Genomic DNA, 19,652 nt, shown 5'->3' with positions numbered 1-19,652 from the left:
TTACAATGTTTAAAACATTTCTGTGCAGTTAAAGTGGCAGCCCAGTGTCTAATATAGTAAATGAGTGGTGTTTCATTGTGTCTGCCATGTGAATAAGACACTGTTTAAAGATAGGAGGGGTCACTACACCCCACATCAGGCATTTTGCTCCATATGGCATATTGAAGAGTATGAAGACACATCTCCCAGTAACTGTCTAGTACATTTCCAAGATGGAGTATCTAAATTGGTACTGTGACCTTATGCGTGCACATTGTGGGATGCAAATGCGTAGCAACTTTTTTGCACCTTCGATGCATGCGAAATTTAAGAACATTTAACTAAAAATCAGGCCTCAATCGTCTTTTTTTTACCCAAATGCCTCCATATGGTTTTCAATCTGTGCAACAAAATAGCAGTTGTTATGAAGTAAACAATGTCTCCAATTATGTTGGTGAAGGTCTGAGGATGTATTTTTAAAAACCACTGCTGTTATGGAACATGTTTTGAAAATGCATAGGAAATAATAATAATGGTCTGTCCTGTGAGAAGTGAATACAGGTTGAGTGTACCTTATCTGAAATGCTCGGGACCATGAGCATTCCGGATAAGGGATTTTTCAGATTTTTTGGAATATTTTTTTTTAACATACTTACCTGGTCACTTAGTGGTGCTCCGATGGTCCCCCAGCTTCCACGGTGTCCTTCAGGATCCTCTTCAGTGGTCCCAGGGGTGCATTGCGTGAGTTTGCAGGCGTGCCGGTGACGCCCGAGCACTCGCGCAATGCACCCCTGGGACAGAGATGCCGCTGAAGAGGATCCTGAAGCCCACCGTGGATGCCAGGGGACATGGTAAGTATCAAAAAGGGGCAGGGGGGGATAAAAACAACAACAACAACAAACTGAAATATTCTGAAAACCAAGATTTTTGGAATATTTTGGATATTCGGATACGGGATACAGCATTTAATGCTATGTGTGGGTTCACGAGCTGTTGACTCCACCAAAGTATCTCTGAATTTAATTGTTGTGCTTTTTACCATACTCATGGCCAGGGCAGTGGGGGGAAAAAACAGGTCTTGATAAATTCTGGGGCCCAGGTTGCCCAGTTCTCCTATTTTTAGCTGCCTGCCTACCAGATTATGCAGGGAGGAAGGAAGCACATTGTTATCAGCCTGCACTGTCTGTTGTCTCCATACTCTCACTGCATAGAGCTCTGCAGTGAGGATGGGGAGGGGACTGTTTGTCCAAGGAGTGGCTGCGGAGGTGTGGTCTACCTTGAGTGACTGGTGGGTCCGCTGCTCAGAAATGTGTGTGTGGGACTTTTGTGATTATTTTCTGGCTGGCAAGCTGCACAATATTTTGGTTGTGGAGGGATGGTTTGCCTGGGGGAACCCCCATTGTTGTGTGGGCTTTAGTTGATTTGCCCTGAGGAAGGCTTATTGGTAATTTTGCTGTGGGGGCTTATTGGTAATTCGGCTGTCACACTTTCATCCTGGCTTCTAAATTTTAGATTGCCAGACCCGGTTGTTCTTCTGTGTATAGTCATTTCCATTTTTCATTGGATAATAACATGGAATTGTTGAAAACATAACATATTTAGATATCTTCTTACTAAACTGCCATATCGAAATCAATTGTTTCCCCTGCAGCAGCTGTTCTAAGATTGCTTAGACATGGAACATAAATTCACACCAGGCAACAGCATGTCACTTATGCTAGTTACAATAATAAAGCAACACCAGAGGAAAATAATAACCTGACACATCTGAATCGTGCCTATCTAATGCAGCTGCTCACATCTCTCTAACACATTGGAGCAGTGTGGAAATGGAGAGTTTCCTTTTGCACTATACTCTTCAGTGCAGTGTTCTATATTTCTATTCAGAACCATCACCCTTATTATACATGAATAGATTTCCAGGTTTCACCTCAGTGACTCATTGATGTGATCTTACTCTACCTTTCTCTGTGCTTTTTGTTATGTAACAAGTGGGATTGACTAGTGATTTGCTGGATGAGTTGAATGGTTTATTCCCCCTCTATGCTCTGAATATTACCTCCTGTAACTGGGTGCAGAATTTTTACCCCAGGGGATGCCTGTGTCGCTATTCTGACCTCTGGCATTCTAATTTCGGGTTTCCTGTACCAAACCCGATGAATAGAAATGTCTTCTATAATGTATATAATGAGCTTACAATATGGGGGAAAGTGATGTCACTTCAGTCACTTTTCTCAGTTTGAGAGTGTTTTGTGGTGGAATGTGTAAACATTACTGAAGGTAAATACTGTAATTTCAGTTCTCATATGAATTTGAATATACTTTGCCCAAGTATAGTGGAGGGGGTAATTCTTCCGTGGAATTTATTGCCAATGACTGGTTCTATTAATGTAAAGGTTTATTGTCACTATGGGGGGGGGGGGGGGTTGATAGTTGAGCTTCATTTGGGACCTATGGACACTACGGGAGAAGAGGCAGTGTCACTGAAGGATCTTTTACCATTGGGTAGTTCAAGCAACTAAGCCAGTATTTTGCCACTTGGAAATCTATTGCCTTTGCAGCAGAGTTAGGGTAAATGATCCAGTGGGGACATGTAGACACTGGGCTGGAGGTGGTAGAACCCATTATTTGCATTTTTTTTGTTTTTTAGGTTGCAGTAAAAATAATTCCATTGTTTTTGTTTGTTTCTTTGCAGGAAAAATTCATTGAAGTTGCATCAGAACTTATCGTGTATACGTACTTCTTTTCTGCTTCAGAAGAAGTCTTGCCTGAGGTAAATCCCTTGTAGAGAATAATCCATGTAGGGAAGTTATAGTCAATTGTAAATCGATGATGATGTAAAGTCAATCACAACTGACATTTCTATTTTTGGGGAAAACTAGAAGAGTGCATTGCATGTTGTGGTACAGATAGATCTAAAGCTGGCCATACACTAGTGCAATTTTGCCTGATTTCACCCAATTCCGACGCATCAGGCCGATTAAATTGGCCAAAATGCATTTGATTTAGATTTGATTCAGGTCCCGTGCACATTGGATCAGAGCCCCTAAATTGCAAGTGCTGCATGTAGGATATGTCGTATCGGACAGCCTCCAGCAGCTATTTTGATTAATTTGATTTGTGACACTTGTATACCTGTGTGTGACTGATTGTGGCATTTATGGGGGTAATGGAGACACAGCTGGGACTGCATATGAATCTATTCTATATCTATGCCCGGCTGTGTCTTGGCAGCGCGACTGTCCCTGCCCAGATCCCTGCGCTTCCCTACTTCCGCAAGTGCTCATTACACATTCATATGTAATGAGCTGCTGCGGAAGTAGGGAAGGAGCGGCTACCCGGCGGAATGTCACTCAGCTATACACAGCAGGGGAGGCATGGCTTGGCTGGTGTAGTCGAAGTGCCTGCCTGTGCCCTGTGTGCGAGCAGTTAACGGCGCCTGCGGAGATTATCATCTCCATAGCCTGGACCCTTCCTGCGCTGTGGCTTTCCTGGCTTTAAATAATCAGTGTGGACAGGGGTGATGGGAGAGGCTGTTTGTGGATTCCGGAGGTGTTAGAGGGGACAGAGGAGACCCCACGGTAAGGGCAGTGAGGGGAGGTCTGTCCGTACACAATGCTATGGAGAGGAGGGTGAGGCCTGTCCGTGCTGCCGGTGTCTGTGCTATGCCACTGGTGGTTACAGGAGGGAGAGTGGCCTAGGCGGACGATTCAGGGATTGTTGCAGTTTATCACAGCCATCATGGTGGCGGCCGGGGGCTCAGGGTTGAGGTGGGGCCCATGTACATGTCTGACTGCCAGCGGGTGGGGTGGTGTGGTGTGGTACTGTGTGAGGTGTAGCTGTCGTCATAACATTTTATTGTATGCTGTATATATAGGGGCACATTTATCATTCAATATTTGCAGCTAAATCACTGAAAACACCAGTTTTTGGGGGTTAGCCTCAAACGTTAAGTATTGCCAAATGTATCATGGAGGGACCACAGCAGAATCTCCGATCCATGTTGCGATCCCTCCTGCACCGCTGTAGGGCACTTCCCCCATAGGGAAATGTGAAGCTGGCCAATGTATCAACATCGGCCAGCTTCACTTCTGATCCCCAAGCTACCGCCATTCTGAGATAGCAGTAGCCCATTGTAGCCTATGGGCTACAGACCGCACTGCCGTCGGGGCGGTGCAGTCTTCGCGGTCAGCGCATGCGCAGACCCCCCCCCCAGCGCCCGGCTCAAAGAATTGTTGAATAGATTAAATAAAATTTTGAATTCAAATAATAAATAATGTATGATTTTCTTCCTTTCAAATTAACGGGGTAATGTCAGCGTATAAATATTTTTTGGGGTAAAAGATAAAAAAGTTCCCTGACCCCTGCTCTATACGCTGCAGCTGCCACAGCCTTTTTCCATGCCAAGTTCCTTTGTGTGGACTCATTCGAACAAAGATATGTGTTGCACATCAAATTATTCAGCAGAGTCTCCTCCTCACATCTCATTGCAACTGAAATGTTTTCAGATTTTTTTTTTTTTGTGTGAAATACAATAAATTACTTCTTGATTAGCATTTGAAAAACTTTTGTTTTCAATTCTTTTATTTTATTTTTTTTTAACACTTTGTAACTTTTTAATGAAAGAGGAATCCAAGCACACTGCGCATGGTGTAACTGCCAAAGCCAGCTCACGGTCACTCAATGAAGTATATAAAAACTCCTCATTTTATTGCCACTTATTGATAAAGATAACCATAAGTGTGTGTGTGTCAGATGATATTGTGTAGTTTTTACACAGATTATTGGAGTAGTTTTTCTATTTCTCACTGCAATCTAGTGTACAAAAACCATACTAAAACTTCATGGACTACCGTTTTTGCTGTTTGCAATAAAGCTTGTGTGTTCAAGAACGAAAATGTTATTTTCTTTTTTTATTAATTTTCTCATTAATATGTCATCAATATCATCATTGGTCCATTTGTAATACTTTCATCAGTTTGCCAGTGAGGATTAATGCTTCTATCATGTTTCAAACTCTGTTACAATCTTAACATCTTCAGTTCTGCTTTGCATACAAAAAAAGGTCTAGTACAGGAAAATATCATTGCTAAAAAAGCAATACACTAGGTTAAGCATTTCATGATCTTATTGTTTTTTTTTCCCCCCAGTATGTCACCCTCAATGAGGTCCCAGCTGTCCTGGTGTTTAAAGACTCCTCTTATTTTGTGTATGATGGTGAGCTCTTATTTTATAGCATTTCTGTGTATGTGATTTTATGTGCCCTTTTTTTTTTGTTAAGTATGAGATACATTTAATCTTTTAGTTACACATGATAGATGAGCACACATTACTGTACATGAAAATGGAACAGGATCACCTGTACATGGCTCTTGATTGTTGTTCTGATTTAAAATATGTGGGATGCTCATTTTCTATGTGTAACCAGTGGTGTAGCTAGCTGCCACAGTTAATAGCAGCGGACAGGGCTGCTGAGCGAGGCCGAGCAAAGCTGGGAGCGGGCTGCACGGCTTCGGCGCCCTTTGATGTCTTGGCGCCTGGAGCTTGTGCTCCGCCGTCTCCGCACTCTCCGCCCTCCCTACGCCTCTGTGTGTGACCACGTCTGTATTTTATAAGAAATGTGATGTTCGTGTTTTACAGAAAACCACTATGTAGCATTCCCTTTGCAGATACACACAGAATATAGGCATCCCGCATACCGTTGTAATCAGCCGAAGCAGCTTGTTAGTCCTGTATTGCAAATAGGCTTTATACAGATGGAGTTACTCTCATTCTTGCCGCCAGCTCACCATCGCAGAGGTTTTGGTGACCCTCTTTTCTTGCGCTCCCGCCCACCAAGGGGCATGGATGCTCACCATGCAATACAAATCACCACCGCTGGGTGGCTAATGCTCCACCAATCTAGTGGTGGATTGATATACTGTACCGATGAAACTCCGCCATTCGCCGAGCAGAGTGAGCACACACAGTATACTACAGTATGAAACGCTTGTGCGTCTCATCCCTGTGAACATCGCTGCGGCTCCAACTGTACTGTACAACTGTATAATGGGAAGGGAATAAAGCTCCTCCCTAAATTCCTGGATGCCAAAACACTGCGTTTACCTTCTTTATACAGTATTTCCTAGTTGCTGTACTCTGTAGTAATGTGCTAGGTGGACAGTTGGAAGGGACACTACCTATGGTTGCTTACCGCTTCCCTTACTGATGTCATATAAACTACTAGTCTGCTCTGAAAGCCAAAAGTGTGTGTGTCTTTCATATTGTACCAGTCTCAAGTCTCTAGGACACAGAACCGGAGATATCAGGGTGCAAAGTAGACACATTTTTCCCAATTGACTAGAATGGACCCGTTAATTCAGACCCACCATGGCTTCTGAAGCTTGCAGTTACCCTTTCCGGGGTCTCAGAAACTTGAGGTTCATATCTTCTGGTAGATAAACGTCTCCTCTTCCATAGGAACCCAATTCTGAGCCAATTGGACCACCGAACCAGAGAAATTAAGCTTTAAGCTCATTTTAATTTATCCATAGGGTTAAGCTTTAGCAATGCTACGTTAGCATGCCTTTACACCAACGCTACTGACGCACATTTTAATGGAAAAAAAAATTGTGTGTGTGTGTGTGCTTAGTTTTATTAAATATAACTATCATAAATGTTTCAATTAAAAAAATAAAATAAAATCACAGTGTTCAAACACAGGTTTCCAGCGTGTAGAGCAGCGTAGTTATCCACATACAGTAACCCTTGAATTAATGTGTGTGTGTGTGTGTACATGTGGTAGGGAATATAGATTTTAAGCTCCACTTGGCCAGGGACTGATGTGAATGTTAAAATTTTCTCTGTAAAGCGCTGCGGAGTATGTGTGCGATGTATAAATAAATAAAATAACCATTAATGCTTTCCTATTATCCATATTAAAATCACATACACACTAGAAGCCCAATTTTGTATTAACAGTAGATGGCAATATTGCCTAAATTATAATAAATAAACATATAGCTACTGAGTTCTAAAATAATCTTCTGTTCCTGGGAATATGCTGATAATGGCGTATCACTAAATTCCATTTGCAACTATGTATATTATACACCTTCTAAGCTCATGGGAATCGAAACTTATCAACTCTGTGAAAATATCTGAGAATTAGAACCTTAAAGATAAATTCCTGTTTCTGCATGTTAGCATACATTTCATCAACCATTATCCTGAGTTCTAACTCATCAAGTTCTATGATTTTACGTTTGTGTTTTATTATATTGCTGTGTGTGTGCTTCACTCAACTACTTAAATAGTGGATGTGGTAGAAAGGAATAGATAATAGGTAGTGCTGGATATGTTTTTAAAGCAGGCAAACTACGGCCCGCCAGCTGTTGGGAAACTATATATCCCAGCATGCCTTGCCATAGTTTTAGCATTCCCTTATAGCAAAACTGTGGCACGGTATGCTGGGAAGTGTAGTTTCACAAAAGCTGAAGGGCCGCAGGTTGGACATGCCTGGTTTAAAGCATTATAGATTAATGTAATCGACTAATGAGTTAATTGCTAGAAGCAGACCTTTTTTTATTAGTAACATAAATATATACACCTTGTCATTTACAGTTCATAATCAAAAAGGATGTATGCACTAATTTAAACTTCCAATAAAATGTTATGATGCGTTTAGATATAGGCCACTGTGATGGAGGATAATAGAGTCTCTGTTGCAGAAATGTCAATGACCCATGCTCTGTAACGTACCTTCTGTGGCTGTATAGGATCGAAGACTATAGAGTACACTCCGACAACACCCCCACCCCATAAGTGTTATTGCCGGTGAGGCATCCTTTGACCGGCACTGGTTGCCAAGCTCAAACACCAGAGTGTAAGTTGTGGTCTGGCGAGGGGATGTAAAAAAATAAATAAAATGCAGCTCACTCAAACACTAGTCTGGGAAACTCATTAAGCAGGTACAATATATATAGTATATCTGTTTTATTATGCTTGTAATACTGTTCTGTATGTATTGCATACAGTACTTTGATTTATAAATGCAGGCTATTCTGTGTAAACTCTAAATTAAATGATCTGCTCCATAAAATTGTATTTCTAGGTGCTTAAACACTTCGCATGCCAACTCTGCTAAAAATCCCAGGGATGTAGTCGAGGAATATGAATAACTTTAGTTATTGCCGGCAAATCATCTGAAGTCCATTAATTACAGTTTACTTAAATAAATAATCTACTTCTGAAGGGAATACATTCAGCTTTTCCTAATGTTTTTGCATTTACTGTAAATTAGTCAATGTTATAAATTATTATATCTCTATCATTAAATTATCTTTGAGACAACTCCGGTGCGTGGGGCAAAATAGATGGCCGCTTCGTAGTTGAGCTCCGTCCCTGTTACTTGTATTTACTTATACTGGTACTTTCTACAACCCTCTCATAGCCGAGGAAAGCTTAGCCTTCAGTGGGGGAAACACTCAGGTTACCCTGGAGATAGCATACTACCCGCACGGAGCCACCCTTTCTTTCCCTGGAGTCTGGTCACATTGTGTGGCCCGTTTGGCGCAAAGACACCAGGTACCATCTTCCTACCTGCACGGAGTGGTGCTTTTTGGACGCCGCTCCTCTGGCGCATCTGGTCTTCTGCCCAGGAGCAAGTGTGTGCGGCTCCGGTGGTGTGTCGACTAGTGCTTAGTTGAGAGGCCTTGCTTGGCTGCGCTTCCTTCCCACTTCCATCTGAGGGACACATTAATCTCCTGCTGCTGACTCCTGGAGTGAAGGGACAGTTCTCCTAGTCAGGCTCTGTGTGCCGCCCTTCTCTCCTGCTCCCATCAGGTGCCGCTGGAGGTGCTTGCAGTGTCCCTGTACCAGCTTCTGAGCCCTCCGTTCCCATTGCTTCTGGTCGTCGCTGGTCCTGGGCCTTTCCACTACTTCTCCCTAGGGGCTGTCCTCCCTACTGCGGCCTGGCCCTATGGTCAGCTAGGGGCTGCCCTTGTTTGCTGTGGGGCTAAGTGACTTAATTGTGGATTGGTGTGGGGCTTGTCCTGGTTGCTTGTTCTCTGAGGCCTTGATAAGGTTAGACACTTTCTGCCTGGAGCCCCTTGCAAAAATCTGCCTGCCTTTCCTTGAGGGCACATCCTGTGTGGATACCCATTACGTTCTCATATTCTCCTTGTTTGATGGCACTCCCAGACAACTTGATCCGGTGCACTCCAGTATAATGTTTATATGGATCCAATCACAGAGGCACACGGACACCATTCGATTTTTAAATCAGTGTATTGGGCAAATAGCACTATCAAAATTATTTTATATATATATATATATATATATATAGCAGTAGAAATGAAGAAAGTAATAGGAGTGCGCCCTAAGGACAGTTTAACACCACAGAGTATGTACAGTTAAAATATCTGTATTTATTACAGCAATAAAGTACATATAAAAAACAACAATAGTTTTGACATAAAATTTGATCGGTAAATCCAAACAGAATGATCCCAGAGCAGGAAGCAACCCTACGCGTTTCGTCCGTTTAGGACTTCATCAGGGGTAATTCTGGATCCAATTCTATTTAATGAAACGATAATTTTCCCACATAAGATGGTAATAGGGGGAAATATGTTGTTAATAAACGGTCTATAAGGATTTATCAGCTTCAATTCTTAGGCGTGATATCACAAAAAGGCTCCAAAGTAACCAAAGTTTTGTACTTAGATGTTGAGCGAGGATGCAGATAAGCATAGGCGACAGTGAATAGTCAATATCCAGTTCAATAATCACGTAATGAGCTTCAGGGAGCCAAGAGCTGTGTGTATTCCAATGGAAGTACCGCGTACGCGGTACTTCCATTGGAATACACACAGCTCTTGGCTCCCTGAAGCTCATTACGTGATTATTGAACTGGATATTGACTATTCACTGTCGCCTATGCTTATCTGCATCCTCGCTCAACATCTAAGTACAAAACTTTGGTTACTTTGGAGCCTTTTTGTGATATCACGCCTAAGAATTGAAGCTGATAAATCCTTATAGACCGTTTATTAACAACATATTTCCCCCTATTACCATCTTATGTGGGAAAATTATCGTTTCATTAAATAGAATTGGATCCAGAATTACCCCTGATGAAGTCCTAAACGGACGAAACGCGTAGGGTTGCTTCCTGCTCTGGGATCATTCTGTTTGGATTTACCGATCAAATTTTATGTCAAAACTATTGTTGTTTTTTATATGTACTTTATTGCTGTAATAAATACAGATATTTTAACTGTACATACTCTGTGGTGTTAAACTGTCCTTAGGGCGCACTCCTATTACTTTCTTCATTTCTATTTGTATCCATCGTGCCTTTATTAACAGCAAGGCATAATAGAAGTGCTGCCCCCACATTAGCGCAGAAAAAGGGTCACTACCCCTCTGTTTTCGATATATATAGCAGTGTAGGAACCGGCACTCTCTTCAATAAAGATTAAATGCTGTGGTGCCCTCCAAAAACCCTTTGTGGGGGTAGCATACCAGTGTGGTGGGCGGCACTCAATCAGACTTGCACTCCAGCATGAAGTAAAATAGCCTTTATTCTCCAACGGCGTTTCGAGGTAACAACCCCCGTTTTCAAGGACAGACACTCAAAGTACAACTGAATAACATATATATACATAAAATTCCCGCCACCAAACACCCAGAACTGGCGTGGACACGCCCCACTCACCTGTCCAGACAATCACCGCTGGCATCCGTCACTGCTGTCAACCATCATCCAGAGGTGCAGCCCCGCAATGCTTCCCCACGGAACCTAAAGGCTGTATAATGGTTCCGGGTACTTCACTGCCCCGCGCACACATCCGGGGTTTCAGACACGTGACACGATCAAACCAATGGCTGTGTCTTTACAGGGAGATTGTAGCGTTGCCAGGCAATCTGAAACCTGATATATACAAAAAGCATCAGTACACTTAAAACATTAATCCGCATAAAATATATAAAATATAATGATGTCTGCTGGTGTTAACGCTTATTGTTTAACATAAATACATGTTGCAAAACATTAGTCAAATACTAAACATGTATATGCCATCAACGACAGACATTGTATTAACTGCAAAATACACAATACTTAATAATCAATAATTGCAATGCTCACAGCTAAAGGAATAAATTCACCTACAAACCCACAAAGGCAAAGTCACATGGCAATACATCATATATAATACATGAAAAAATCATGAAAAATCATGAAAAAATCATAAAAAAATCATGAAAAGGTTGAAACCTATTAGACATAGGATGAACAAGAGAAGCTGACACTCATAAACCGCAACCAACAGATACCCAATGCTCAGCAGTGGTAAGTAGAACAAAAGTTTACATCCAAGGTGGTTACAAAAAGCACTGAAGCCCCAAATTCTCGTTCAAGCCATTAGGAGCCACTGTCCCCAAATAGTGGATCCAGCGGCTTTCTTTCATCAATAGGGCTTTTTTCCTATCACCACCCCTGAGATTGGCCGGGACATGGTCTATTATTATGGATTTCATGCTGGCTACACTGTGTCGCATCTTTAAGCAATGTCGGGGGACTGGTTGTTCTGCACTCCCCTGATTTAAAGCTATGTGTATTCCTGACCTATGTGCGGCCATGCGTTCTTTAAAGGTCCGTTGGGTTTTTCCCACATAACTTAAGCCACAAGGGCAGGTTAACAAGTATATAACATAAGATGAGCTACATGTTAGAGGAAAATTAATGGGGACCCTTTTTCCCGACTGAGGATGGCTGAATGAACCACCAGTGCTCATGGCGCGACAAGTAGTGCACCCTAAGCACTGGTAACATCCATTTTTCCTGGTCAGGAGATGACTGCTCTGTTTATTGTCCCAACCTGTAATGTCATATTTCACTACTGAATCTTTAATGTTACGACCCCGTGTGAAACTGGGCAAAATCCTAGAATTCAATAGCAAGGGGAGGCCTGTATCAGAGGATATTATTGGCCAATATCCCTTTACTTGCTTAGTGTTACGTATAGAATGAGTTGAATACCGATTCACCCATGGAATGACTTTGTCACCCAATGGTTCTTTGGATTTATAACAAAGAAGTTTCTCACGTGGAATCGCCAATGCTTTTTCCTTTGCTGCCTGTAGCTCAACCACCGGATATCCCCTCTGTTGAAATTTAGTGACTATAGTAGAGTGGGTTCAACCTGTTTAGGATCTGAAGTGATCCTTCTAGCCCTTATTAGCTGTGAATAGGGCAAACCCCTGCGCAATGGAGCTGGATGGTGGCTCTCATTGCGCAAGAGAGTGTTCCTATCTGTTTTCTTGGTGAACAAGGATGTGGTGAAATGTCCATTGTTTACTTCAATAGATACATCCAAAAAATGGACCGATGTTTTATCGATATCATATGTAAATTTCACCACACTTGTTGACACATTGTGCATTTCTATGAGGTCACCAAGGCATTCCTGTTCTCCACGCCAAACAATCAAAAGATCGTCGATAAAACGTTTATACACTATGACCTCAGAACGCAAGTTGCCATTGATGTAAAACATTTGTTGTTCTATGTGGTGCATAAACACATTTGCATATGCCGGGGCCACAGAGGACCCCATTGCGCACCCGGCTATTTGCAAATAAAACCTGCCTTCAAACAAAAAATAATTTTTGGTCAAAATTAAGTGTAATAAACGCCAAAATACATGTATGGGCGGACCAATGTAATGGGGGTTATTTTCCAAAAATGCACCGACAGCCATAACACCTGCATCATGAGGGATGCAGGTGTATAGGCTGGTCACATCTGCGGTGGCAATACATTGGAAGTTAACCATGGCTGCACCTTCTTCAGCCCTCTGTAACGTTCTCAACAAATCAGTGGTATCCTGCAAATACGATGACATAACCTGAACACAAGGATTCAAAAGGCTATCCAGATACACCGATAAAGGATGGAACAGGGACCCCCTGGCCGAAATGATGGGTCTACCAGGGGGTTTGTTCACATCCTTGTGTATTTTTGGGATAGTATAAAACAAAGGTGACCTAGGAAATTCCACAGTCAAAGCTTTACAGATATCACTAGAAATGTGACCTTCAAGAACAAACATCGATAGTAGCTCTCCCAACTCTTTCTTATAATCATTAGTAGGATCTTGCAACAATCTGGTATAGGTGGTAATATTGTCCAATTGTCTAAGACATTCCAATCTATACGTCACAGTGTCCTGCACAACGACAGCGCCACCTTTATCTGCCCCTATTATCACAATGTCCTTTCTCGTGGACAAATTTTTAAGGGCTACCCGTTGGCCAGGGCTTAAGTTATTTGTTGCCTTCAAACGTGATAAAATAAAGAAAGTGCAACAAGATTATGATCAGCGTCAGGTGTACAGTTGGCTGTCTTCGACACAACAGCGTGATAACCCTCGACCTATTTAACGACGTCGTCCGAGGCGCTTTCAACATTTAAATCTGGGTTCAAGCACATCACAGAGTGATAGTGAGGCATCTGGTTCCCAGTTACCCTCTGGTTCAGGCCCTTTAGGCACATCTACAAAAGCCATGATCACAAAAGGCAAAGGCGTGCTACTCGAAGGGCTGGACAAAACAAAAGGCAGATACCATCAAAGACCCCCGAACAAGGGCAAGAAATAGTCTTCAACTTGTCGTCCACCGTTTTAACAAGAGATGAACAAGACGTCCTGGCTTTGGGATTAGCGTTCGTCCCCACTACCAAGTATGATGCCTTTCAGTGGAAGGTTGATACCTATAAGCTACAAAGAAATTTGCGTTTAAAGGATCACTTTGGACGCTTTAAGTCACCTCCTAAACAACCGGACGCTCAGGAGAATATGATACCTCCACAATTGAAAAAGGTTTCTACAACATCGAAATTTGATCCTACATCGATAAATCCGTCTATTAAGCCTTTTTCACGTTTGATGGACCAATTAGGTGAGCAACCTTTATCTCATAGACACCGTGATAACTTAAGCCCTTGCCAACGGGTAGCCCTTAAAAATTTGTCCACGAGAAAGGACATTGTGATAAGAGGGGAAGATAAAGATGGCGCTGTCGTTGTGCAGGACACTGTGACGTATAGATTGGAATGTCTTAGACAATTGGACGATATTACCACCTATACCAGATTGTTGCAAGATCCTACTAATGATTATAAGAAAGAGTTGGGAGAGCTACTATCGATGTTTGTTCTTGAAGGTCACATTTCTAGTGATATCTGTAAAGCTTTGACTGTGGAATTTCCTAGGTCACCTTTGTTTTATACTAAAAAATACACAAGGATGTGAACAAACCCCCTGGTAGACCCATCATTTCGGCCAGGGGGTCCCTGTTCCATCCTTTATCGGTGTATCTGGATAGCCTTTTGAATCCTTGTGTTCAGGTTATGTCATCGTATTTGCAGGATACCACTGATTTGTTGAGAACGTTACAGGGGGCTGAAGAAAGTGCAGCCATGGTTAACTTCCAATGTATTGCCACCGCAGATGTGACCAGCCTATACACCTGCATCCCTCATGATGCAGGTGTTATGGCTGTCGGTGCATTTTTGGAAAATAACCCCCATTACATTGGTCCGCCCATACATGTATTTTTGCGTTTATTACACTTAATTTTGACCAAAAAATATTTTTTGTTTGAAGGCAGGTTTTATTTGCAAATAGCCGGGTGCGCAATGGGGTCCTCTGTGGCCCCGGCATATGCAAATGTGTTTATGCACCACATAGAACAACAAATGTTTTACATCAATGGCAACTTGCGTTCTGAGGTCATAGTGTATAAACGTTTTATCGACGATCTTTTGATTGTTTGGCGTGGAGAACAGGAATGCCTTGGTGACCTCATAGAAATGCACAATGGCCCTTATTCTGATCGGTGCGGCCGGAGCCGATTATGCGGCCAGGACCGTGCGTGCGAAACCCCGCCTTCCATACGGATCGCCAACTCCGTCCGTATGCGGTAAGAAGCTGTCCGAACGGACCGCACGTGTATTTTTCACGGAATACGCCTCCTCCATCTAAGGGAACCTCCCCCATCATTCGATGGTCGCAGAACATCGAATGCAGGACCGAGTGCTCCACCAGCTCCCGCAACCTCAGACCACACGGACAGTTTTCCGTGCAAAAGCAGGGATCTGGGCGGGCAGCTGACATCCGGCGATGTCATATGTCCGCCCCCTACACGTGCGTCACGGCCGCATTACCATACGTACGCCCAGCATTTGCATGGGAACGCCCATGAAACGCGGGGTGTAAACATATGGTAATGAGCCCAAACAGCCCTTCATGCCCCTCTCCACCCCCTGTTCGGAGTGTTCACATTTCATGCGGGATTTCGCCGTACGCCCCGCTCGCACATGCGCAGAGACGCCTCTGCACATGCGCAGACACAAAACATCGGCGGGCCGAACGCACGCGGATATATCCGCACCGATCAGAATAAGGGCCAATGTGTCAACAAGTGTGGTGAAATTTACATATGATATCGATAAAACATCGGTCCATTTTTTGGATGTATCTATTGAAGTAAACAATGGACATTTCACCACATCCTTGTTCACCAAGAAAACAGATAGGAACACTCTCTTGCGCAATGAGAGCCACCATCCAGCTCCATTGCGCAGGGGTTTGCCCTATTCACAGCTAATAAGGGCTAGAAGGATCACTTCAGATCCTAAACAGGTTGAACCCACTCTACTATAGTCACTAAATTTCAACAGAGGGGATATCCGGTGGTTGAGCTACAGGCAGCAAAGGAAAAAGCATTGGCGATTCCACGTGAGAAACTTCTTTGTTATAAATCCAAAGAACCATTCGGTGACAAAGTCATTCCATGGGTGAATCGGTATTCAACTCATTTTATACGTAACACTAAGCAAGTAAAGGGATATTGGCCAATAATATCCTCTGATACAGACCTCCCCTTGCTATTGAATTCTAGGATTTTGCCCAGTTTCACACGGGGTCGTAACATTAAAGATTCAGTAGTGAAATATGACATTACAGGTTGGGACAATAAACAGAGCAGTCATTTCCTGACCAGGAAAAATGGATGTTACCGGTGCTTATGGTGCACTACTTGTCGCGCCATGAGCACTGGTGGTTCATTCAGCCATCCTCAGTCGGGAAAAAGGGTCCCCATTAATTTTCCTCTAACATGTAGCTCATCTTATGTTATATACTTGTTAACCTGCCCTTGTGGCTTAAGTTATGTGGGGAAAACCCAACGGACCTTTAAAGAACGCATGGCCGCACATAGGTCAGGAATACACATAGCTTTAAATCAGGGGAGTGCAGAACAACCAGTCCCCCAACATTGTTTAAAGATGCGACACAGTGTAGCCAGCATGAAATCCATATTAATAGACCATGTCCCGGCCAATCTCAGGGGTGGTGATAGGAACAAAGCCCTATTGATGAAAGAAAGCCGCTGGATCCACTATTTGGGGACAGTGGCTCCTAATGGCTTGAACGAGAATTTGGGGCTTCAGTGCTTTTTGTAACCACCTTGGATGTGGGCTTTTGTTCTACTTACCACTGCTGAGCATTGGGTATCTGTTGGTTGCGGTTTATGAGTGTCAGCTTCTCTTGTTCATCCTGTGTCTAATAGGTTTCAACCTTTTTATGATTTTTTCATGATTTTTCATGTTTTTTTCATGTATTATATATGATGTATTGCCATGTGACTTTGCCTTTAGGTTTGTAGGTGAATTTATTCCTTTAGCTGTGAGCATTGCAATTATTGATTATTAAGTATTGTGTATTTTGCAGTTAATACAATGTCCGTCGTTGATGGCATATACATGTTTAGTATTTGACTAATGTTTTGCAACATGTATTTATGTTAAACAATAAGCGTTAACACCAGCAGACATCATTATATTTTATATATTTTATGCGGATTCATGTTTTAAATGTACTGATGCTTTTTGTATATATCAGGTTTCAGATTGCCTGGCAACGCTACAATCTCCCTGTAAAGACACAGCCATTGGTTTGATCGTGTCACGTGTCTGAAACCCCGGATGTGTGCGCGGGGCAGTGAAGTACCCGGAACCATTATACAGCCTTTAGGTTCCGTGGGGAAGCATTGCGGGGCTGCACCTCTGGATGATGGTTGACAGCAGTGACGGACGCCAGCGGTGATTGTCTGGACAGGTGAGTGGGGCGTGTCCACGCCAGTTCTGGGTGTTTGGTGGCGGGAATTTTATGTATATATATGTTATTCAGTTGTACTTTGAGTGTCTGTCCTTGAAAACGGGGGTTGTTACCTCGAAACGCCGTTGGAGAATAAAGGCTATTTTACTTCATGCTGGAGTGCAAGTCTGATTGAGTGCCGCCCACCACACTGGTATATATATATATATATATATATAAGGAAACTGTGTGACCACTGGGGCACAAATATGGCAGCACTCCGTTTTAAAGATGAAAAACACTTCTAGTTTATTTAAGGCTTCAGGCCATCAGCATAGCAAGTAGAAACAGCATTTTAGTATAGTGGGACACTTTGTATTCACCCATCCTTAATGCGACTGTATGCAGCTGTATGGCAGTTGTGGCAGTCAACGAATCCGTTTCGGCAACCTGTGCCACATCTGCCCCACCTGCAGTCCAGCATTTTTTTGCCCATTTTGAGAACAAATTTGTACTGCGATCAGGTCTGATTAAGGGCCATTATGCAGTGTTATATTTCACACAGTGTCACTGAAATACATGAAATTGGATTTATGCTGCTCTCTTTGCAGTGCATATACAAAGATAGACAATCCTGTGTATATAAATAAACAAAAGAAATGCACAGAAACAAAATAACTCAACACAAATCTAAAGGTGGCCATACATCTACAGATCGATTGTCAGATCTGGCTGGTTGGAACAAATACCTGGTAATATCTGAATGACAGTTTTTGGCAGTTTTCCAGCATTTCAAAGCAAAGTGCTCTCATCCATTACCAGTATTTTGTTCCAAACAGACAGATCGGACAATAAATCTGTAGATGTATGGCCACATTAACTCCCTCTGCACATGTTACATCTGCCCCACCTGCAGCTGCATTACAGCATATAATTATGCCAAAGATAAGCCAATATATTAACAGTTAAATACATTAAAGTGCATTATGCTGTAATAAGTATTGCTGATCAATCCTGCCTAGCAGGGCTGTCTTTTTGTATGGGCTTAATGGGCACTTGCCCAGGGGCCCTTAGGCATATAAGGGCTCTATGTTGATAGCTGAGGATCCCCTTTTTGCAGGGATACCAGAATTTAGAAAATCGGCCCTGGGGAACTGCATATATCCAACTTCAAAGCAGCAGTCCACATCCGACCTGTTAATTACAATTTCCAGTCATATTTCTCAGGTTCTCTATGACACTAGCGGCTTGTCTCTATCATGCCCAGAACCAGAGATTATCAGCCTTCAAGCAGCCGGTCCCTGCTCCAGCTCCAAACGTCTGGTGTAGTTTTATATTTTTGTCAATGGATTGCTCTGGCTCCTGATCTCTGATCCCCAAGTTCCCAGCACCTCCTGAAAGTTTTTATACTAGGCTAAGAAATCTATTTCCAGATAATGGCGATATCTGCAGTCAAACAAGCTGCCCTTCCACCGGAAAATGACAAATATTAAGCCCATTACATTATCCAACCGTCCCCTGTGTATAAAACACCCCCTACCTCCCTGGAAGTCATTTACAAGGGACCCTTCATACAGCTCAGTGCCCCCTTCCACACGTTAGTGTTCACCCTCCCACCACCTGTGCAGTAAAGGAGTAATTAGCAGAAGTTACTGCTCCAGGTCCTACATGTTGAATGGAAGATAGAGCACCCCCTGCCACCCGTGGAACATGAAAGCTGCTGCTGATACCACCCCCCACCCCTAGGAGGGGAGAATGGGTAAGGGCCCCAGTGCATTGCTTTGCCCAGGTGCCCACACTGCGGTTAAGACGGCCCTGCAGCCTAGAAATGAACACAGTGATTGGCATATATGTACTGCTGGACACCACTCATAGAATGATTAACCTGTTATTTTTTTAATCAATGTTCTTGTTTTTTTTCCCCTAAACATTATATGTATTGTTTATTTATTTACAGTTTCTTATATAGCTCAGCAGATTCCTTTACGCTTTACAATAGTAGATAGTGATAAAACAAACTGGGTAATGACAGACAGACTTGGGGGTTAGAGGGCCCTGCTGCAAGCTTACAATTTATTACATCATAATACACTTCAACGTATTTAACAGTTAAATTGGGCTGTAATGCAGCCCAATCATGTTCCCAGTATAGGGGATGCAACACTGTTTTTCTGTGAATAAACAGAAGTGATATGTAAAATGATACATTAGACAGTTTACACTTACTTGTAATACTTATTGTAACAGTTACTGTTTTTCAATAACAGACTGCAACAGTTATTTCTTATTTATATACACAGGATTGTCTATCTTTGTATATGCACTGCAAAGAGAGCAGCATAAATCCAATTTCATGTATTTCAGTGACACTGTGTGAAATATAACACTGCATAATGGCCCTTAATCAGACCTGATCGCAGTACAAATTTGTTCTCAAAATGGGCAAAAAAATGCTGGACTGCAGGTGGGGCAGATGTAACATGTGCATAGAGATTTAAGGTGGCCATACATCTACAGATTTATTGTCCG

General features: G+C 42.6%; 1 protein-coding gene across 1 annotated transcript in view; it reads left to right on the top strand.

Annotated features, from left to right (window-relative positions):
- TMX3 (thioredoxin related transmembrane protein 3) overlaps nt 1–19,652 on the top strand; it is a 111,975-nt gene that overhangs the window by 46,097 nt on the left and 46,226 nt on the right. Inside the window, exons 8-9 of the mRNA XM_083187714.1 lie at nt 2,675–2,752; nt 5,130–5,196. Of these exons, the coding sequence (XP_083043840.1) occupies nt 2,675–2,752; nt 5,130–5,196 (145 nt within the window). The remainder of the gene's footprint in view (nt 1–2,674; nt 2,753–5,129; nt 5,197–19,652) is intronic.

This window comes from Crinia signifera, chromosome 5, assembly GCF_055691185.1.
Source record: "Crinia signifera chromosome 5, ASM5569118v1, whole genome shotgun sequence".
Classification (NCBI taxonomy): domain Eukaryota; kingdom Metazoa; phylum Chordata; class Amphibia; order Anura; family Myobatrachidae; genus Crinia; species Crinia signifera.
This window is presented reverse-complemented; position numbering and strand designations above follow the sequence as displayed.